The sequence below is a fragment of the Chiroxiphia lanceolata genome, chromosome 14 (assembly GCF_009829145.1).
Source record: "Chiroxiphia lanceolata isolate bChiLan1 chromosome 14, bChiLan1.pri, whole genome shotgun sequence".
Lineage (NCBI taxonomy): Eukaryota > Metazoa > Chordata > Aves > Passeriformes > Pipridae > Chiroxiphia > Chiroxiphia lanceolata.
In genome coordinates, this window is record NC_045650.1 from 17,947,775 (window position 1) to 17,967,344 (window position 19,570).

At 58.1% G+C, this 19,570-nt stretch overlaps 3 protein-coding genes across 10 annotated transcripts in view; 1 reads left to right on the top strand and 2 right to left on the bottom strand.

The window, feature by feature from the left end:
• Positions 1–2,084: 2,084 nt before the first annotated feature.
• LOC116794008 (sestrin-3-like) lies at positions 2,085–9,422 on the bottom strand. Of its 2 annotated transcripts, none has more exons than XM_032702306.1 (9): positions 9,289–9,422; positions 6,422–6,625; positions 6,037–6,219; positions 5,684–5,920; positions 5,490–5,601; positions 5,147–5,265; positions 4,539–4,729; positions 4,095–4,239; positions 2,085–3,524 (listed from the first exon to the last, which is right to left on the bottom strand). In XM_032702306.1, exons 1-9 carry the CDS (start codon positions 9,352–9,354, stop codon positions 3,435–3,437), a joined length of 1,347 nt encoding a protein of 448 aa, XP_032558197.1. In that variant the 5' UTR covers positions 9,355–9,422; the 3' UTR covers positions 2,085–3,434. The 2 variants fall into 2 exon arrangements, with proteins under 2 accessions (XP_032558197.1, XP_032558196.1); XM_032702305.1 differs by having other exon boundaries at positions 5,147–5,283.
• A 1,070-nt stretch (positions 9,423–10,492) lies between these two features.
• Positions 10,493–15,742, bottom strand: IL2RG (interleukin 2 receptor subunit gamma). Of its 3 annotated transcripts, none has more exons than XM_032702409.1 (8): positions 14,908–15,742; positions 13,175–13,265; positions 12,768–12,949; positions 12,529–12,671; positions 12,262–12,424; positions 11,752–11,848; positions 11,542–11,626; positions 10,493–11,440 (listed from the first exon to the last, which is right to left on the bottom strand). In XM_032702409.1, exons 1-8 carry the CDS (start codon positions 15,104–15,106, stop codon positions 11,237–11,239), a joined length of 1,164 nt encoding a protein of 387 aa, XP_032558300.1. In that variant the 5' UTR covers positions 15,107–15,742; the 3' UTR covers positions 10,493–11,236. The 3 variants fall into 3 exon arrangements, with proteins under 3 accessions (XP_032558300.1, XP_032558301.1, XP_032558302.1); XM_032702410.1 differs by lacking the exon at positions 14,908–15,742 and adding an exon at positions 13,899–14,883; XM_032702411.1 differs by lacking the exon at positions 14,908–15,742 and adding an exon at positions 13,716–13,887.
• A 365-nt stretch (positions 15,743–16,107) lies between these two features.
• MED12 (mediator complex subunit 12) overlaps positions 16,108–19,570 on the top strand; it is a 36,459-nt gene continuing 32,996 nt past the window's right edge. For all 5 annotated transcript variants that reach the window (XM_032702483.1, XM_032702485.1, XM_032702488.1 and 2 more), the window contains exons 1-4: positions 16,108–16,231; positions 16,545–16,649; positions 17,440–17,631; positions 19,380–19,539. In XM_032702483.1, the coding sequence (XP_032558374.1) occupies positions 16,133–16,231; positions 16,545–16,649; positions 17,440–17,631; positions 19,380–19,539 (556 nt within the window). In that variant the 5' untranslated portion in view covers positions 16,108–16,132. The remainder of the gene's footprint in view (positions 16,232–16,544; positions 16,650–17,439; positions 17,632–19,379; positions 19,540–19,570) is intronic.

Sequence of the window (19,570 nt, forward strand, 5' to 3'; positions counted from 1 at the left end):
ATGAGGAATGTGCTGAAGCCCTTGAATCAAAACAGCATGTCATTGCAGCAGGTCTTCCTTCTTGCAGCTGGGATAAAGCTGGAAAATGTGCTGTTCCCTCTGCCCTGTGGGTGCTTTGTGCACCACAGCTCAGGAGAGGTCTTGCAGAAGAGGAGACCAGTTCAGAGCTTCGGTCATGTTGCTGTGGAGTGGTGGCAGGTAAGGAGATCAGAGGGAAATGAGGGAAGGAATGTAGAGCATGGATTCCACTGGCCTGGTTAGACACACAGAGAGCAAGTCAGGAATATTCTAAAACTGCTGAGGGTAAAGTCTGGTTCATGAAATTGCACAGTATATGTACGGCTAGAAAGCTTGCATTCAAAGCCTTGGATACTCAATATCTGATAACACTCTTATTTTTCAGTGGTATTCTTTATAACAGTTAATGCAAATAACTCTCGAGGGGTCTTAAGGCTGCTGCTTCAAGATTTAAGCCAATCTCCAAAAATGGGGGATGAGGAGGAGATCCTTAGGGGAACTGTCTGCCCCTCATCTGTTCCTTGGATACTTCTTAGGGCTTCCTGCAAGCACATAAGGGTAGGTGCTGTTGGAGAAACCAAGTGCTGAGGGTTTGCAGTTGTTGATTGGATTAAAGTGTGCAAAACTTGACATAGGGCAGAAGACCATGCATTCCCACAGTAGCATTAACACTTTTTATGCCTATTTGAACGTTGGGGCTGTGACATTAAAGTGTTGCCAAGGAGAACAAAAAGCAGAGTAGATGCCAGGCTAGGACCTGGATGCCTTGGCTCAGGGTTGCTTTTGGTGTGTGTGACACTATCTTCAGTAGTCACCAAGAGCCCTGCTGTGTCCTAACAGTTCTGTGGGTTCAGTGCACCATGTTTGCACCTTTATTACAGTCTTGGAGACCTCACAGCTCTCCCGAGTCATCACCATAAGCATTTTGACCTGTGGAGGAGTTGCCTGCAGACCAGCAGTGCATGGAGCTAGTGCAAAAAACTTTTAATGGTTTTTCTGCTCGGTTTGGTTTCTAGCCAGAATCCTGCTCTGCCCCAAATGCCTGCTGGTTGATGGACACCTCTGTGCCACCAGGGATGGGACGTGTGAAAGCACAGCAGGGAACTCTGCTGCCCTTCATCATGTGTCCTTTGTGGTGGAGGAGCTGGGGTGGGAGGAAGGCAGGCTGGGGAATGGGGATGTGATGGGTGCACACTGCCTGCTCCAGAGCCATCCTCAGCTCGTATGTGGTATTGTTTTCCCCTTTCCAGCTGAGGTAAGAGCAGCAGCTGTGGGCCTGATTTGTCATGGGTGGGTTGTACCATTGCTGCAGTGTGACTTGGTGTTCTCTGTGGGCTAGGACACACCATTCCTCTCACTGTGCAGCTTGGGAATGGCTCAGCTCTTACAAAAGCAGTCCTGGCTGCACCTGCCAGCACTTTCTTTCTGCTACAGGCTTTGCAAGAAACTTGGTGACTGCTTTGGACATGTGCCTGCAACCTCCCCTCAGTAATTCCAGGTACAGTTGCAGTGGCCTGGCTCCGACATGGGTGTGCAGGACATCCTGGAGGGTTCCTGCAGAGGTGATGTACCTCATGTTCTACTCCTTCCAGCCACAGAGCCATAGAGAGGGAGTATCCCAGTCAAAGAGCACAGGGGGCACCAGGAGAAGGGCCCAAGCGTTGAAGTTGCCAGACTCGTGGCGTGCCATGTGTGACTGCCTGAGGCTGGCAGCCTTCCCTGGCCTTGCCAGCAGCTCTACTCATTTCTGGTCAGGGTTGACAGCCCAAGGAGCCCTTCATCTTGTTGGTGTGACTGGTGCTTGTCTGCAAGCCAGAGCGAGCTGCAGCTGCCCCAGCTCCTGCATGGCCAACCCTTTGTGCAAGTGTAGGGGGATGGGGCAAAAGGGAGCCAGTTCCACACTGGCTGGGACAGGCAGCTCTGCACCCCCAGCCAGCACTGTGTTGTCACTGCCTTGTGAGAGGCCATCTCAGGGCTGCGTTCAGCCAGGCACTGCTGTCCTGCCTTCAGAGCAGCCATGCAAGGTTGAATCCCCTTCCCAACATCTGGCAGAAATAAAGCAGGCATCCATGTCAAACATAATATATTTATAGCAAAAATAGGCTTTTTCTGTAGCTTCCATACACAAGGTTTTCTCCCCGTACATTTACGCAGTAAACAGGCCGACTGAAGCAGCGTGCGCTGGCTGACTCGACAGCTGCCCTTGCTTCAGGCTCCCACTTACAACGGGTGGCTTCATCCCCCTTTTGTGGCTGCTCTCCAGAGCCTGCACTGGATCCCTCATACTTCCTCAGCCAGGGGCTGTGGCATACCAGGGAGCAGCCCAGGGACACAAGGGGAGTGATGGTGCAGCTTCTGCCCCCCAGGCAGAGGGCAGGGCTGGTGGACAGGCTGCCTCTGCTCAAATGGGGGCAGCCCAGGGAGTCCCTCCCAGCCCAGGATCAAGGAGAGGCTTCCTGTAGCTTACCTGTGCTGACCACAGGCTCCTCCACCATGCTCTTAAGCAGCAAGTGACTGGGCACAGGACCTCAGCCCTCTCATGGTGTTAAGATACAAACCTCATTAACTCAGGAAGCCTTCCTTGTTCCTGCCTCAGTGCTGATGGGAGGCAGAGGAGGGGCTTAGGACTGCCCAAAATCCCCTGCAGAAACCCCCAGTGCCTGAACACTGTCAGAGACCTTCTCACCCTGCTGTTGGAGAAGGCAAAGCATTAGGACACTGCCAGTGAGAGCTTCACAGTTTGGAGTTTGCCTTGGGTCATCTCTTGTCCATCCCAGAGGGGTTTGGCACATGGACCTAAAGGATATTACATGCAGGCAGCAAGTGCATCCCATTGCTGTCCTGGGCTGGAGAGGGGCCCTTGCTGGGAGCCAGCATTTCTTGCTGCCTAACCACAGAACTCAGGACATTGCAACACACCTGCACGCTGCCCATGCTGTTCCCAAGTGAGAGACATCACCCCAGTGAGGACAAGTGCCCAAGGGTGGCTTTGCAAGCAGGGCAGCCACTGCAGCACAGGGAAGGAAGCCAGCTTTCCCCTCTGCCCTCCCTGTGGCACCCAGGCTCCCACAGCACCCAGGCAAGGAGCTTCTGCTCGTGGGAGAGCATCCCTCTAATTTGGCCCCAGTCCCCTATCGCTTCCCTCTCCCCCCATGTTTTTGGCAGTCCTCCTTGGACATGTTCAAGTCTCCAGCATCTCAGCAGCACGGACTTGCCTCACAGTTTGGTAATTGCACGTAACGGGGCCACTCAGTGAGCCCCACAAGGCAGGGGGGGAAAACCAACAAAAAGGAACAAAGACAGTCAAGTAAACTAAATTGAGAAATCCCTCCCCGTTGGTCCCAGCATGACGGGTCCCGCAGGAGTTCAGGGAGCGAGGACGCTGCCTGGCCCTGCCGCAGCGCAGCCCCCGCTGTCTAGGAGATCATGTACTGGGTGATGGCCTGCAATGCATACAGCAGCTCTGCCTGCATCCGGGCCTCCAGGATGAGCAGGTTCACGTGGACCTACGGGAGAAACAGGAGAGGCTCGGGCAGCTGCAGTGTGCTGTGGGCAGCGGTGCGAGCAACCGCTCACCTGGGCGAGCGAGTCTTTTGGCATGGCACAAAATGCCACCCATTTTTCCAGCTCAGGCAGCTCCCCTTTCCCCCCTCCTCCCCGTCCTGCAGGCTGTGGCTGCTTCCCACAGCAACATGCCAGGGAGTCCCCTGCATACTTGGCAGCAGCATGGCAGGCTGGCACCAGCACAGTCCCCAACAGCCACAGCAGCCGCTCCTGTGAGTTACAGCTCAAAGGAGGGCTTGCCTGGAGGCACCCACTGATGGGCTACTGACCTTGGAGATTAGAGCACCACCCTGTGCTGCTGATGGCCCCTGTGCTTGACACACTGCGCAGCCCCATGCCATGCTAAGCCCATCTCCTCACAAACAGCCAATTTTCACTCCCTCCCCACCTGCCTCAGACTGGTTTGGTGGCTCAAAGATCTCCCAAACACCCCCCAAAGTACCCCAGTCTGCAGCCCCTACCCGCTCCCAGCCCCACCGCAGCCACTCAGAGCCAGGGGCCAGCCATCCCACCTTTTCACTGTGCTTGAACTGCTTCCAGAACCTGTCAAACATTTCTGAGTTTGTCTTCTCTGGGTAGCAGGTTACAGTTTTAATGTAAACTTTGAGCATTCGCTCCAGGAGCTGATTCACTTCTGCATAGTCATAATCATCGTACCTGCGGGGAGCACAGGGGCGAGTCACAGCCAGCACCTCGCCTGTGGTCTGCCTGGGGCACAGCCATGGGGCAGGGGGACACATGGCAATGGCCACCAGGCACTGAAACCCTGTCCCCAAAGCTCCCAGCCCTGGCCAGAGAAGCTGAGCATCTCTTCCCTGCCTGTCCCAACATCCAGGCAGGCCATTCACCTCTGTCCCTTTTCCCCGCTCATCTGCAAGACAGCCCGAGTCCCCTACCCTCCTCCCACCTGGGTCAGCTCAGTTTCCTCCCCTGGACCATGAGGTTGGTTTCCCTACCTAATGCCAAACATGCAGTGGATGTAGTTCCAGATGCCCCGCTTGAAAACAGAGGGCTCACAGCCCTGCCGCTTGGCCATGGCACTGCTTTGCAGACCATCCACCATCCTGAACTTCTCATCCAGGAGATGCCCAATGTCAGAGTAGAGCCGGTTGACCAGTGAGAAGCCATGGTCTTCCCAGGAATAATCCTGTTGAGCACAGCAAGAGGCTTTTGCAACTGCAAAAAGGAGCTTGGAGCATGTTTCCAAGAACAAGGGCTGGAGACCTCAGGCTGCAGCAGAATTCAGTAAGTTTGCTTGGGGGGCACCTCTGCCACAAACCATAACATCCCTTATCAGGCAGCTTTTGAATGATTTTGACCCTTGCCACTGTGAGGGCCGTGCAAAGAAATCAGCCCTTGGGGACAGAACTCATGGGTCACCTCCCTCTTCCCAACGCCAATGGGGCAGGTCCCTTCTCAGAGCTGGGCTTTCCCACTCAGGCATTTTGCAAAAGCAGCTGTGCCAGATCCAGGCTGCATGGGCACCCCTGCCACCATTTACTGCCATGAGGAGCAGAGAGGCAGCAGCTTGGGCTGCTGCCGAGCGAGAGAGCAGGAGCCTTACCTGAACTCTGAATACCTGCGTCTGATCCTCATCGCGCCGGGCAAAGTCCTGGTATCCAAAGTCAGGGTCCTGCATGTAGCATGCGAGGTTGGTGGCACCAGTGACTTCTCCATCAGGATCTGCAAGAAGGGAGAGCCCTGCAAACGGGTCAGAGCAGTGCTCAGCTGCCCTGTTCCCAGCCACAGCAGGCATCAAAAGCCAGCCCTTGCTGCGCCCCATGTGCATCCCGTGAGCCCCTCTACGAACCATACATCATGGAAAATGTAAGGCATGAGGGAGCAACACCCAGGTGTGCCATACAAACTCCCACCCTGCACACCCACCTCCGCTCCCTGCCCCTCACCTTCCTCTCGCTCCAGCTGCAGCAGCCTCATTTCCTCCCTCCCCTCAGTCTCCACATGGATCCGCTGCATGCGCTCCCGGAGGGAATCCAGCTCCATGCAGGAGTCCAGGGACTGCACAGACACAGGCTGGGGGTGAGGGCAGCAGTCGTGGCTGCACCCCCCCTCCCCAGCACACCCACCCTCGGGGGCTCACCCGCTTGCGGTTGATGCGCAGCAGCTCCTGGCTGCAGCCGTTGCCGGCGGTGGCTTCGCAGAAGCACTGGTTCCCGAGTGACAGAGGCTTCAGGGAGCCTCGGCCCCCCAGCCCCTCGTCCTGCTCACAGCCACAGCCGAAGACAAAGCTGGCGAGCGCATGGCAGTGTGCCAGGAGGACGACGGCGTGCACCAGCTCCGCCAGCGACCAGCTCCACTCGCTGATCTTCAGCAGCTTCTGCAGAACACAGACCAGCAGTGTGCCACAGGCAGGGCAGGGTGCTGGCAGCCTCTGGGGACACTGCTGTCCCCCACTGCTGCCCTGGTCCCTGGCTGACAGCCCTCCCCCAGTACCTCAATGTGTCCCTTGGTGATGAGCCAGGGCCGGTGTGCCAGGATCTTGTTGATCTCGTTGAGGTTGCGGAGTTTGGGGGGGATGAACTCGAGGCCGCGCAGCCACTGGGGGTCACCCCCTGCCCGCAGGAACTGCAGCACGTGCAGGTTCACCAGGTACCGGCACTGGTGCCGGGCAGCCGCCTGCAAGGGCAGCACATCAGCATCCCTGCACCACACAGGCACCCCGGCACCCCATGCCCACCTCTCACCCAACCTCCAGGACACCACGATTTTGGCCTCTGATGAGAAGCCTGTGACACAGGCTGTCTGCTGGAGGGAGAGGAGAGCCCCACAGGGCTGAGCAGAGACCCCATCCCCTCCGGCAGCTCCCAGTGGGGCTCACCATGATGGCAATGTAGTGCCGGCAGTCAAAGGGCAGGGGGCCATCCATGTGCATCAGGTAGTGCTGCATCTTGAGGAAGCTGTCCAGGTACTGTGGGTGGTAGCCCATCTGCTGGGTCACTGCCTCCAGCCGCCCCCGGCTCGCCAGCACCTTCACGAAGAGGAACTGGGGGCACTCAGGGTCGCTGCTGGACATCTTCACTACCTGCAGGAAACATGCTCTGCTTGGCCCTCCTCAGAGCAGCCCCTGCTGCAGCAGCCCACCCCAGCCAAGCCCAGGCTTTGCAGGGGGCAGAAGTCCCCTCTCCTGGCTCAGTGTTCCCAGAAGGACACTCCTGGAGCCAGGCAGAGCGCTGCTCAGCACAGGCACTGCTAGCAGGAGGACAAGACACACAGGTTGGCCTCTGCCTGGGAGAAGGCACTGCATGGTGAGCTGAAGCAAAGGACCAACTAGGAATGATGTTTCCTTGCAGTGGTGCAGGGCTGGAGCAGGGGAAACATGACATGGAAAGACATTCCGGAATGGAGCAGCCTGTCAGCCTTACCACCAGGACCCTGCACTGCCAGCACTGAGCCCTCCTGCCCAGCAGCAAGATGGGGAAGAGCTGTGGAGACAGCAGAGGGGCTCTGAGGCTCCTGCCCCGGAAAGCCAACAGGCAAGTGATGTCCTGGCACCTTCCATGTGGTCGGGAGCACACAGAGTAGCTCCCCAGGTGTTGCCCAAGGAGACAGTGTGGGAGTGGTCCCGCAGGACACAGTGCAACTGTTACCAAGTGTGCCCACTGGTGAGAACACAAATGGGCCACTCGGCATGGTGGGCCCAGACAGCCCCAGCAGTGCCCACCCCAGTCCCTCCCAAGAGGGTGGTGAGAGCTGAGGGCAGGGATGCTGAAAAGGTGTCTGGGCGGCTGCTGTGCCCCAACGACTGTGTTGCCACATTTCCCACCCGACAGCGGGGTCTGCACCTGCAGCCTGCCCACCCCGAGCTGTGGGTGCAGCAGGTGCTAACCCCTGTCACACAGAAAGTCACGGCTCCTGCTCATCCGGGGGAGCCCAGGCAGCACCCTGGGATGCAGAGGATGCGTCTCCTCTCCCAGGCTTGAACTGAAATCTCCCCTGGGAAATTCTGGCCCTGCTGATCCCATCTTCATGTTCCTCCCACCTGCCTCTCCGGCGCAGTCCCCCAAAGGATGGTGACTGGGGCACGGCAACCACGGTGGCATAGCAGAAAACCAGGAGCACTTCTGCAAACCACCAAAGCCATGGGGTGTGTGGCAGAGCACCCAGGGGTGAGGGGGAGACAGAGCAGTGATGAGCTGTGTGGCAGCACAGAGCAGTTGCACCCACAGAGGCAGTGCAGGAAGCAGCTCTGGCTATTTTCCGCCATCCTGCACTTCTGATGAACATACCATTGCTCAGATGTCAAGAGATTAACTCGATGACATTTGGAACATCAACTTCCTCTGGCCAAAGAGGTCCAAAAAACCCCAAAACTCAAATTAAAATGGAAAGAGTTGAGGAGCACCAGCTTCTCTGTTCCACAGGGGAAGGTGCAAGCCAGAAGTGACATGTGAAAGCCCCCTGAAAAGTCCCTCTGCCTGGGGAAATGAGCTGCCATGAGGACAACCATGGGGTTACAGCCACTGGTCTTCTCCTCCTCATGGGCAGAGGAGCTGGGGGCCCTTCCACTCCCCCTGGGGAAAGGTGATCCACAGCAAGGAGCCATGCAACCAGCCCATGGCTCAGCCTTTGGTGCTGCCAGCTCTCCTCACTCTGCTTGTCCAGGTGATGGTGGAGAGAGCAACTAGGCAGACACGGCTTGGAAGGAGAGGATGAAGGAAGGTGCAGGGCAGCCCCCGACCTCGGTCCCTGTCCTGCCCACTCCCAAAGGTACCAGCTCAGCCCAGGGTGTCTCCTACTGGGACCACCTGCCACATTCCCGCATTCCTGCCTCCCCAGCCTCTCGCATTGCTCCCAGTGCCTCCTTGCTCACCTTCCTCGGCCATAATCCTCCTCCTCCTCCTCCCCTGCACCCACTCGCACCCCTGGGCGGTGGGAGCATCGCCTCCCTCCCCGGGGGGGCTTTCCTGTGTCCAAGCCCCCTGAACCCCAACAGGCACCTCGACCCCGTACCCACCACCAACCTCGCCCCCTCCCCACCCGGCGGTGCTGCCGGGGGAGCGGTGCCCCGGTGCTCCCGCTCGGCAGCCGTGAGCACAAAAAGGCGGTAGGAGTCTGGAGGAGCCCGGCCGGCCGGGAGCGAGCCCGGGCAGCACCGGGATGCGCGGAGAGGGGCATCCCCGCCGGGGCTCCATCCCTCTGCCAGGAGAGACCGTGGCTCCGCCGGTACCGGTGGCCCCGCCGGTGGCATTCTCTGGAGATGCTGCCGCGGCGGCACCTCTCGCCCAGCCCCTCCGGCCCGGGTTTCGAGGGGACGGGTGAAGTGCCCGCGGCAGGGGCTCCCCCGGCGGTGCCCGGGGCCGGTACCCGGGGCCCATTGTGCGGGCGGCGGCGGCGGCAGCGCCCCCGGCGGGCGGCGCGGGCAGTGCAGGCGGAGAGAGAAAAACAAGTTTGATTGGCAGTGATGGAGCCACGGCGCCTCCCGCATCCCGCACAAAGGGGACGGGGACGGAGCCGCCGCACCGGCACCGGCACCGCGACCGGCACCGGCACCGGCACCAACCCGCCGGCCGCGGCACCGTGAGAGCGCAGCCTCACCCCACCGGCCCCGCGCACCGCCAGCGGGCAGCGGGAATGCCCCGGCCTGCCGGTGCCGCAGCCGTGCCGGGCCGGTGGCGGCCAGCAGGGCGAAGCCCGGTGCCCCGGTACGGGCTGCCGGTGGCGGTGGCGCGGCGGGGCGGGTCCTACCTGCCCCGGCAGCCGCTGGCATCGGCTTCCTCGGGGGTGCTCCACGCTCTGGGGACACACGATCATGGTGAGCCCGTGCCGTGCCCGCGGTGCCGGTGCCGGTGCCGGTGGCAGTGCCGGGGCAGCGCCGGCTCCGCGGCGGGCACGGGGGGCGGGCCCGCCTGCGCCAATCGCCGCCGCCAGGGGGCGGCCTCCGCCGCGCCGGTGGGCGGGGCCGGGCAGTGCCGCTGTCAGCGCCGGACACGCCCCCAGCGGGCCGGGATCGGGATCGGGATCGGGAACGGCGCTGGGATCGGGAACGGCGCTGGGGACCAGCGCTGCTGAGCAGAGCCTGAGGTGGGGCCGGCCTGGAGAGCTCATCGCTCTCTACAACTCCCTGACAGGAGGTTGTAGCCAGGTGCGGTGTCGGGCTCTTCTCCCGGGCAACCAGATACAGAACGACTGGACATAAGTCTTAAGCTGCACCACGGGAGGTTTAGGTTGGACATTAGGAGGAAATTCTTCACAGAAAGGGTGGTCAGGCATTGAAATGAGCTGCCCAGGGAGGTGGTGGAGTCACCATCCCTGGAGGTGTTTAAAAAAAGGCTGGAGATGGATGTCTTACTTGCACTTGGTGCCACAGTCTTGGTTGATGTGGTGGTGGTCAGTCATAGGTTGGACTCAATGATCTCAGAGGTCTTTTCCGACCCGATTGATTCTGTGATTCTGTAAGAGCAGCTGCAGGACACTGCAGCCGGTGTTGGCCAGAAAACTCTGGTCTCCTGCAGGGACAGCAGCCGTGGCTGAGGGCAGCAGGTGGCCCTGGCAGTGGCTGCAGAGCCCAGAGCCGAGCCCACTGCACAGGGAGGCCACAGCACATCACCCGGTGTGGGACAGCCAGGAGGGGACTCATCTGCATGCTTGATGATGATTGATGCCAGCCTGGGACAGTGGGGCTGGGATGGTGGGGCTGGCTCGACGTGTGCAAGGCCAGAGGTGTTCAGGAGGTGGGGCTCCACTGGTGCTTCCCCCAGACCCTGTGTGACAAGCCTGGACAAGCCCCTGGTGGCCAGAGCTTTATTGCCACGGAAAAACGGGGGAGCAGGCAAGGAGCAGCGAGGCCTTGGGGGAAACTGCCAGGCTTGCCCAGGGCCCCAGGGTAACACAGTGGCCTGCGGTCTGAGCTGGTAGAGGCAGGACACAGGAACAACCACAAAACCACGGATGAAAGGCAAAGAGGAAATTTATTTTCATTATCTTGAGGACTGGAGGATCCCCCAAGCAGCACCTGGGCAGAGGCAGACAAGCAGGGATGCAGGTACTGTGGAGCTTGGCCTGTGCTGGAGAATCACTGAACCTGCTGTTTTTGCCTGTTCATCAAGGATTTGTGCAGTCCTGGTTTACCACTGTGATTTGATCTTTCCCATAGCAGGGCAGGAATCTCAAGCATCTTAAATAAGGTGCCACTAAGTCTATCACAGGCCTGTGTTATCTAAACACAGAAGTTCTACTTGCCAAACACGCAAGGCTAAACAACTAAGAGTATGGTATATATGTTTTTCCACACCCAGCTGCAAGTCACCTGAACATGTTTACAATCCTCTTCAGGTGTCTTCCATTATTTTTCCACTCGTGGTCTCCCTGGCACTCCTCATCCCCCATGTCCCCATCAGTTTGCCAGTGGCCCATGCCTGCTTGCCAGGACACATCCCTGAGTGTGCTTGTGGGCACCAGTGCACCACCAGTGTCCCCAGTGCAGCCCCCAGGGCACCCCGCACACCGTGCTCCCCCAGCACCTGCACTGCAGTGCAGCCCCTGTGTCATGGGGGGCTGAGTGTGGCCATGGCAGGAAGCAAAACCAGGGGCAGCTGGGGGAGGCATGGCAGGAGCAGGGAGCAGGGCCTGCAGAGCAGTGAGGTTTTGGCAGCAAAGCTGTGGAGCGTGGGGGGTGCAGGGGTGCAGGAGTGTGTCACACTCTCCCATAGCTGTTCTTGTAGGGGCTGTGCTCACTGGGGGCAGGTGAGGCCGAAGGCATCACAGATGGTGGGGGGTTGCTGCTCTCCCAGAGGGGCTCGTAGCTGTCCTTGGGTGGCAGCTCACTCACATAGCAGATGTTCTCGCTGTAGTTGGGCTTGAAGCTCTCCACAACGTCCTTGGGGACTCCCGCCCATTCCTGCAGGGAGCAGAGCAGGGTGAGAGGAGCCACCACCCAGCCCAGCCCCAACCCCGTGGTGCAGGGCGAGCCCAGGGCAGGGCCGTCTGCATCCACCTTACCTGGAAGTTGCCGTTGTGGGTGATGAAGAGCTCATCGAAATTCTTGCTGGGGTTGGGAATTCGGGGCATTAGGATGACCCATACTCTGTGTGGGAGAGGTTTGTCAGAGGGGAAGAGCCCCAGTGCTGCTGCCCCTCCATCAGTGGGAGAGGTTTGTCAGAGGGGAAGAGCCCCAGTGCTGCTGCCCCTCCATCAGCTCCCCACACTCACCTTTCCATGCGCACCAGCAGGATGACAAGGACCAGCAAGATCAGGCAGGAGGCAATGGGGATCAAGACCGTGTGGATCCAGGACCAGTGGACTGTGCCTGGAAAGAACCAAGGTGACACTGATGCCCAGACAGTACATCACCACAGCAGTGGGTGGCCATGGCATTGTTCTGGGAGCAGAGGATGGAGAAGGGGCCCATCTCCAAGCCCTGCCACGCTACCACCACAACTGGTTGGTGACCCTGTCCTGGCCCAGCAGTGCCAGGGCAGCCCTCCAGTGCTAAGAAACCCCTGGCAAAAGTCAGCAGGTCCCACTGCTGGGGTGTGTTTGGCTTCCAGAAGTACAAAGCAGCAGGGGCTGATGTTGCTACCTGCACTCCAGGTGCCCAGATGGGTCTTGCCCCTACAGCTGCCACCTCAGGCCAGCTCTCTACTTGCTTGGCCATCCCTCACCTGCTGAGCCCTGCCATGCTCCAGTCCATCCCATCCCACTACCTCCCCCAGGACCTACTCTTGCTGGTGGAGTTGCTGCCCCAGACCACGGGAACGCTCCACTCGCTCCAGAGCTGGGTCCTGCCACAGTATTTGTTGACCTTGCTGCGCACATAGAAGGTGTAGAACTTCTTGTAGTCCACGCTGGGTAAGGAGAAGACATCTCCATTCACCGAGATCTCCTGCAGAGACATGAGCCATGGCTGTGGGCTGGGACTGCCATGGAGGCTGGTGCACAGCTCCTCCCTAGGCACAGCCACAAGGTGCTGTGCCCAGGGGCTCTCACCATCCAGTCGGTGTCCTTGTTGCTCTTGTACTTCACGGCATGCTCCAGGCACTTGGCTTTGGGGTATGTGGTGGCCCAGGTCAGCTGCAGCTGGTTGTTGCTCATGTTGTGGATGGTCAGGTTGACGGGCGCGTCTGGTTTCACTGCAGGTGAATGCCTGGTGAGTGCTGGCCCCATGTCCCCATGGCCCTGCTGCCAGCTGGGACCTGATGGGCCAGCCCTGGGGGACCAATCTGTACCCAGGTCCTGCAGCTCCATGCGCTTGCTGATCTCCAGGGTGCTGCCGCCCATGCTGGTTTTGAGAAGGACGTGGAAAGGCTGGAACTGGATGATCTCGTTCTGTTTGAAGTGGCAGCCGACTCTGATGTCCTGGTCCTGCAGGTAATGCTTGCACTCCACCTTGTTGGATGTGTTCCTGTACCTGTGCCACAGGGAGTTACCGGGGCTCCCCAAGGCCTCACATGCCCCAGCCCTCCTGGGGCCCCCTCTCCCCAGCACATCCCATCCTGCTTGCCCTGGAGACAGAGCCTGCCCCACCCTGGGCTTGGGGAGGAGGAGCAGCCTGATGAGACCAGCGATGCTGGCAGTAGCCCCCCTGCAGGGGGACCCACCGCTGGACACCAGGCTGCGGAGCAGGGACACCTACCAGTAGTAGAGGGAGTAGTTGGCCTTGAGTGTCTCTCTGCTCCCCCACGTGCAGTTCATGTACTTCTCGTTGAAGACGACACACTTCACCTCTGCAAACGACAGACACTGCTGGGCATCGTGGTGGTGGGAGGCTGTGCCAGGGCCCAGGGGTGCACCAGGGAGACACAGCACATGCCAAGGTCCCTGCATATCCCTATGAGCCTTTCTCCATCTGAGCCAAACAAGCCCATCTCTTTCCGGCATAGCTGTGTTGGTGATGCCTGGGCTGCCAGCAGCCCCACATCTTCCTCTAAAGGACTGCTGTCTCTCCCACATCTGTGTTGTTGGCTTTTCATGCTGTGGATGTGGTGTTTCACCCTGAGTCCTCCATCTACTCCCCTTAGGCACCCCACAGCTGCTGTTTGCAGCTCCTCAGTGTGGGGCAGGATACAAATCCCTTTCTGCCAACCCATTTTGTTTGTCCCATGAGAAAATCAGGGGTTTTTTTTCAGTATTTGTGCCTAGTGTCTCCACCCTGGCTAAACTCATCTCACTGTTACCCTTTTGGGTGCTTGCAGGTGCTCATGTGTCTCTGTGTCTGGGTGATCAAGGCTGTGCTGGGCTGCTTCCCACCACAGCCCCTCCACCACAGGCTGAGCCCCTGAGGCTCCATCTCTGCAGGAAACTCATGCTGGCTCCTCTGCCCCCTCCTTCTGCTGCACTGTGCCAGGCCTGGTTCTTACCCATGTAGCCACATCCTGGGCTGGCAGGAGGCTGCAGGGCCACAGCAGCAGTGCTGGTCCCATCAGTTATGACACCACAGTCTGCTCTGGTGCTCAGAGGCACATCTCGCTGTGGGATGAGCTGCTCTGATGGACTGAGACACCTCACAGAGCTCTCTCAAGTGCCAGCCCAGCTGCTGGCAGCTGAGAGCTGTCCTGCAGACTCACAGAAAATGAGAGGTTTTCCCCCTAAAAACCAGACAATGGGACATCTGGTCCCACTCAAGGTCCAAACTCATCAGCCAGAACTGCAGGAGCAGGAAAAAGCCAGAGCCAGGCTTTTCTGAGCTGTAGTGTAACACAATGCAGCAAACAGGCTGCACTCTGGCTGTTTCCACACGTGAAGATGAAGGACACCTTCCCAGCAGCCCAGGAGGTCCAGGGATACAGAGGGGCTGTGTTTCCACAGAAAGCTGTTGTTTTGCTGACAGCCAGCCAAGAGGTGGATTTTTTTCCCAGAAAACAATGGCTGCGATGAGGGTGCCAGGTGGAAAGAGAAGCTGCTGTCTCCCTTCCTGTGCATCTCCTTCCTGTGCATCTCCTTCCTGTGCACAGCACTGCTGACGTGACCAGGATGGAAAGGGCAGATCCACCAGGCCGCCAGCCTGGCTAGCACCCATGAATAGCATGGGCCTGCCAGTAGAGTAATGGGGCCAAGAGCACTGCAGGACTAGTAGCCATGGGGCTGGTGGTGTCAGCAACGCTCCATCGCTGGGGTGAGAGCAAGGACACCCAACAGGGCTCCCTGGCACAGCCTGTCTCTCCTGGCAGCCCCTTTGCAAGGGGCCATGTAGGTGCCGGGGGTCCTGGGGCACACTGGGGGGTCGTAGGGTCTCTGGTGCACCCCGAACAGCGCGCCAGCCCACACAGCCCCACATCCTGCCCTCCTCACCCCATCACTGACTCCATCCCCACCCACAGCGGGGATCTGCGGCCTCCCACGTCCCCATGGGCCCATGTGCCCCCTTACCTGGCTGGCTGTGGGCAGCAGCAGGGCAGGGGTCCGGCCCACAGAGGAGGAGGAGGAGGAGGACAGGTACCAGGAAGGTGGCAAGAGCTGCCATGGTGGGGTGGGGCTGGCCATGGGGCGCATGCGAACAGCCCCGCGCAGGGCTGTGGCTTCCGCCCTCGCTTCCTGCCCCACACGCCGCCTGCACCGGGGGGCCCATCCCATGTGCTGCTCCAGGGCCACTCTGATGGGGACCACAGCTCACCCCAGGGGGGGCCCATGGCTCATCCCACTTGGACCCCACGGCTCATACCACTGGGAACCCACGGCTCACCCCAGTGGGACCCCGCAGTTCATCCCTCTGGGAGCCCATGGCTCACCCCAGTGGGATCCCACAGATCCCACTGCAACCCCACAGCTCATCCCTTTGGGACCCCATGGCTCACCCCAGTGGGATCCCACAGATCCCACTGGAACCAGACGGCCCATCCCTCTGGGATTCCCGTTTCCTCCTGCCATGTCCCCGTGGCTCGCTCTGCCTTGCCGCAGGGATCACCCCACGGGGCTGTCCCCAGGAGCGGGACAGCTGTGGGGACCCCAGTCTGCAGCCCAGCCGGCTCACTGGGAACCGGGCCCGGGGCAGTCCCGGCGGGGCTGTGTGTGTGTGACAGCACCGCCGGTGTCCGGGGAGCCGGGGACGATGCAGCGGTGGCCGCAGGGGGGGTGTCGGTGGCCAGGGGTTGCCCTGGTGTCGGGGCCGCCGTGGAAGGTGTGGGGCCGCTGCTGGTCACAGGCCCTTCGGGCCGCCACGTCCCTCTTCGGCACTTTCCGGAGCCGCTCGGGACTCTCCGTCCACCCCGAGTCCGGCTTCGGGACTCTCCGGCAGCGCTCGGAATCTCCGTCCTCTCTCGGCCTCACTTCGGGTCTCTCCGTCTGCGCTCGGACCTTTTCGTCTTTACTCGGCCCGGCCTCGGCGACACTCGGGTCTCTCCGGTGACGCTCGGGACTGTCCGTCCTCTCTCGGCCCAGCTTCGGGTCTCTCCGGCGTCACTCGGGTCTCTCCGGCAGCACTCGTGCCTCTCCGTCCGCGCTCGGGACTGCCCGTCCTCTCTCGGCGCGGCTTCGGCGGCTCTCGGGCCGTGCCGCCGGTCCCCGCCGGTCCCCGCCGTGCCCGGCGCAGCGCGCAGCGCGCAGGCGCGGGCGGCCCCGGCGGCCCTTGTTGTGGCCCGGCCGCCCCCGCCCGGCCATGGCGGCCTTCGGTGTCCTCAGCTACGAGCACCGCCCGCTCAAGCGCCCGCGCCTCGGCCCGCCCGACGTGTACCCGCAGGACCCCAAGCAGAAGGAGGTGAGGGAGCCTTGGGGGGGACGCGGGGTGCGGGACTGCCGCGCCGCGACCGGACCTGGGGAGGCGGCGGGGCGGCAGGGCGGGGGTCGGGAGCGGGGCCCGTCCCGCCGGGCCCGCGGGTTGGGGGGCGCTGGGCGGGCTGGGGAGGCCGCTGTCCCGGTGTCCCGCACTGCCCTGGGAGGGGCGGGGCAGGGCGGCGGGGGCCGGGGGAGCAGCCGAGCCCCTGGCCTCGCTCGGCCCCCGCTCTGGGGACGGGGGCGGTGTTCGCGGAGGGGCCGCGCCGGGCCCCGCTGACCGTCCTTCCCCCCCGCAGGATGAGCTGACTGCGCTGAATGTCAAGCAAGGCTTCAATAACCAGCCGGCGGTCTCCGGGGACGAGCACGGCAGTGCCAAAAATGTCAATTTCAACCCGGCGAAGGTGAGACGGGGCCTTTAGCAGGGTGGGCTGTGGGATCCTGGACAACCCTGGGTCTTATTTCCTTCTCTGTGCCGAGAGCCAGGAGACCTTTTCCTTTAGAATGAGTGGTTTTAGGACCTGACCCTCTCTTTCTTTGCAGTCCAAGTTCTGCGTTCTTTTAGAACTGTGTCCCACCTCTTCAAGAGAGTTCCTGCCTTGCTCTATACATCTTAGGGGCAGGTCTGTATCTGCAGTCTCAGTAAAATCAGCATCTGGGACTCCCCATACTCTACAGTTAAAGCAGAAGGCTGCGATCCCAGGAGAGGGAAAGTTCTTACTGGTTTGGTTACATCATGTTCATGGTAAAAGAGAAGTAAGATTTCTTGAAACATCTGGCAGTTTAAACAGAGGAGTTACATAACGGGCTTCAGCTCCATTTTTCCAGTCTCTGAAATCAAGATGTTGACTTCCTGGCCTCCCCAACAGAAGGACTAGTAATGACCTGGGTTGGAAGGCAATCAATGAGCACAGGATATTTGTTTTTCTTGGCTGACTTCTGTCTGAGAAGCGCCTTCTGTCTGGTTTGATAGGTATTTATGAAGTGCTGTGTCCATCTCCAGTCCCTGCTTGGTTATTGTATGAGTTCTCTGGAAACATTCATCTCTGCAAGCATAACAAAGGAAATTACTGGCTGGTTTTTTTGTGTTTAAAAAGTCGATACTCCTGGTAGGAGTGATAAATAAGACTTTAAGCACGCAGAAAACGGATCTTTGAATCGTGAAATGTAATTAATCCTTTTTTTCTCTTCCAGATCAGCTCGAATTTCAGCAGTATTATTGCAGAAAAGCTGCGGTGCAACACACTGCCTGACACGGGGAGGCGGAAACCCCAGGTGAACCAGAAGGATAACTTCTGGCTGGTGACAGCACGTTCTCAGAGTGCCATAAACAACTGGTTCACAGACCTGGCTGGAACTAAGCCCCTCACTCATCTTGCTAAGAAGGTATGCTACAGGAGAGGTGTCCTGGCAGGGCAGAGAATTTAATCCGGGCTTGTTTCTGAAGTGTTTCTGAAGGTTTTTACTGTTTGGAGAAGTTTCTTATCTGTACATCTCGTGCAGTTTTCGGTTTGAAGAGTGGATCCAGGATTTGTAGAGCCCTGGATGACTGTAGTCATCCCCACTCAGAGAACTGGTCCCTTGTCTGTTGTTTGGAGGTGTGTCCAGCTTTGCCTTTTGGCTTGTAGGATACAGCTGATTTATTTTAAGGTTTAGATGTTTTTCAGAAGAGCTGCCACTGTTGTCTTTGGTCTGTTGTTTAGATTAGGACATTTCTGTTGTGGAGGATTTCTCAGGTTGTCAAAAGCCATAGTGAGAACTACTGAAAATAATCAGCTAAGTGACTTCCCAGACTTCTGTTGCAGTGATTTGTTTCTGGTTTTAAGCTGAGGAGAGTATATGTGCTATCACTTGGTCTCAACCAGGGTACAGTATTTCTGTGCCCTGGGCTCTAGGGGTAGATATTTCCCTTGTAGCCTTGAATTCTGTAGACTATGAAAAAAGGGTCTCCCTGCATTTTATCAGACCCGACAGCAAGGGGAGGGAGCTCTCTCTCAGGGGAGGCCTATAAACAAGGAACTTGGGAATCTAGTACACCTTGTGGAAAAACAGAACTCCCAGTTGTGCAATGGTAGTGGAGCACATAGTTTAGAAGATGGAATTTGTCTGTTCCTTGGGGTCCTGAGTCATTCTTGAGAGGAAATAAAGTAATCAGACTTTCCCACAATCTGTCTCTTTATAAACTTAGTCCTTGTGTCTTTCTTTGGCTGTTTGCTGCCAGATTCCTGAGGTCATTGTGAAAGCTTGAACCTTTCAAGGCTTTCCCCAGTTTTCCTGCAATGGGCTCCATCAGTTACTGTGGATTTAGATGGGAAGGCAGTGACTGTCAGTAGCCAAGTAGTCTGTGCCTTTATGTCTTGGAGGAATCAGAGTAATTGGGAAGAACGTGGGAAGCATAGCAGGTAAATAATTGAATTGTCAGTAGTTCAGGGACTTAAAGGTATCTACCAAATGGTTCTATTCTTTGTGAATTTGTTTCATTCCTTATATATGCTCTCCAGAGTATTGTGTGGAAATGAGCCCCACAGCTGTACTTTTTCCTGTGATGTGTTGTTGCTTCCTGGTTTATAGATCTGCTCTCTGATGATTTCACTGGTATCCTCCTGTGTTGGATCTTGAATTTTGAATCTTGGATTAATGAATTCCTTCCTACTGTGTTACTCAATTCTCTGTTTCTCACAGTCTCCTGTGGGGTATTCATGATATTACAAAACTTTTGTAACCACTGTGCTTTGTTTACAAAGTGAAGAGTCCTGTCTTCAGTCTGTACAGCAGATACTTTGTTTCTGATCAGTCCTTAGTCTGTATCTTCTGTAGTTGTTTAGATGCTGTCTGGAGGATGGCCTCCAAGATGTTTGCAGCATTCAGGGCATGGATTTACAGTGACATAATTATGTTTTCTCTCTTCTTTCAATTTGTTTTGTTTCTGTTTATACTGAAATGCAGCTCTGGTACTGGTGCCTTCTGACCAGAGGTGAATTTTTGCAGTAGGCTTTTTGAGATGCAGAGCAACACAGTAGTCTCTTACCTTTTTACCTTTTTCACAGCTTGCAGCACCTGCAGCAGATGTAGCTGCTTTGGAATAGTTCCCATCCAAGTCCTTGGCTCATTTCTCCCTCTCAATCCTGTTATAGGTGCCCATCTTTAGCAAGAAGGAAGAAGTCTTTGGTTATTTGGCAAAATACACTGTTCCAGTAATGAGAGCAGCATGGCTTATCAAAATGACTTGTGCCTATTATGCTGCCATCACAGAAACCAAGGTGAAAAAGCGTCATGTCATTGATCCCTTCATTGGTAAGCACTTCGTGTGAAGCACTGATTTTGT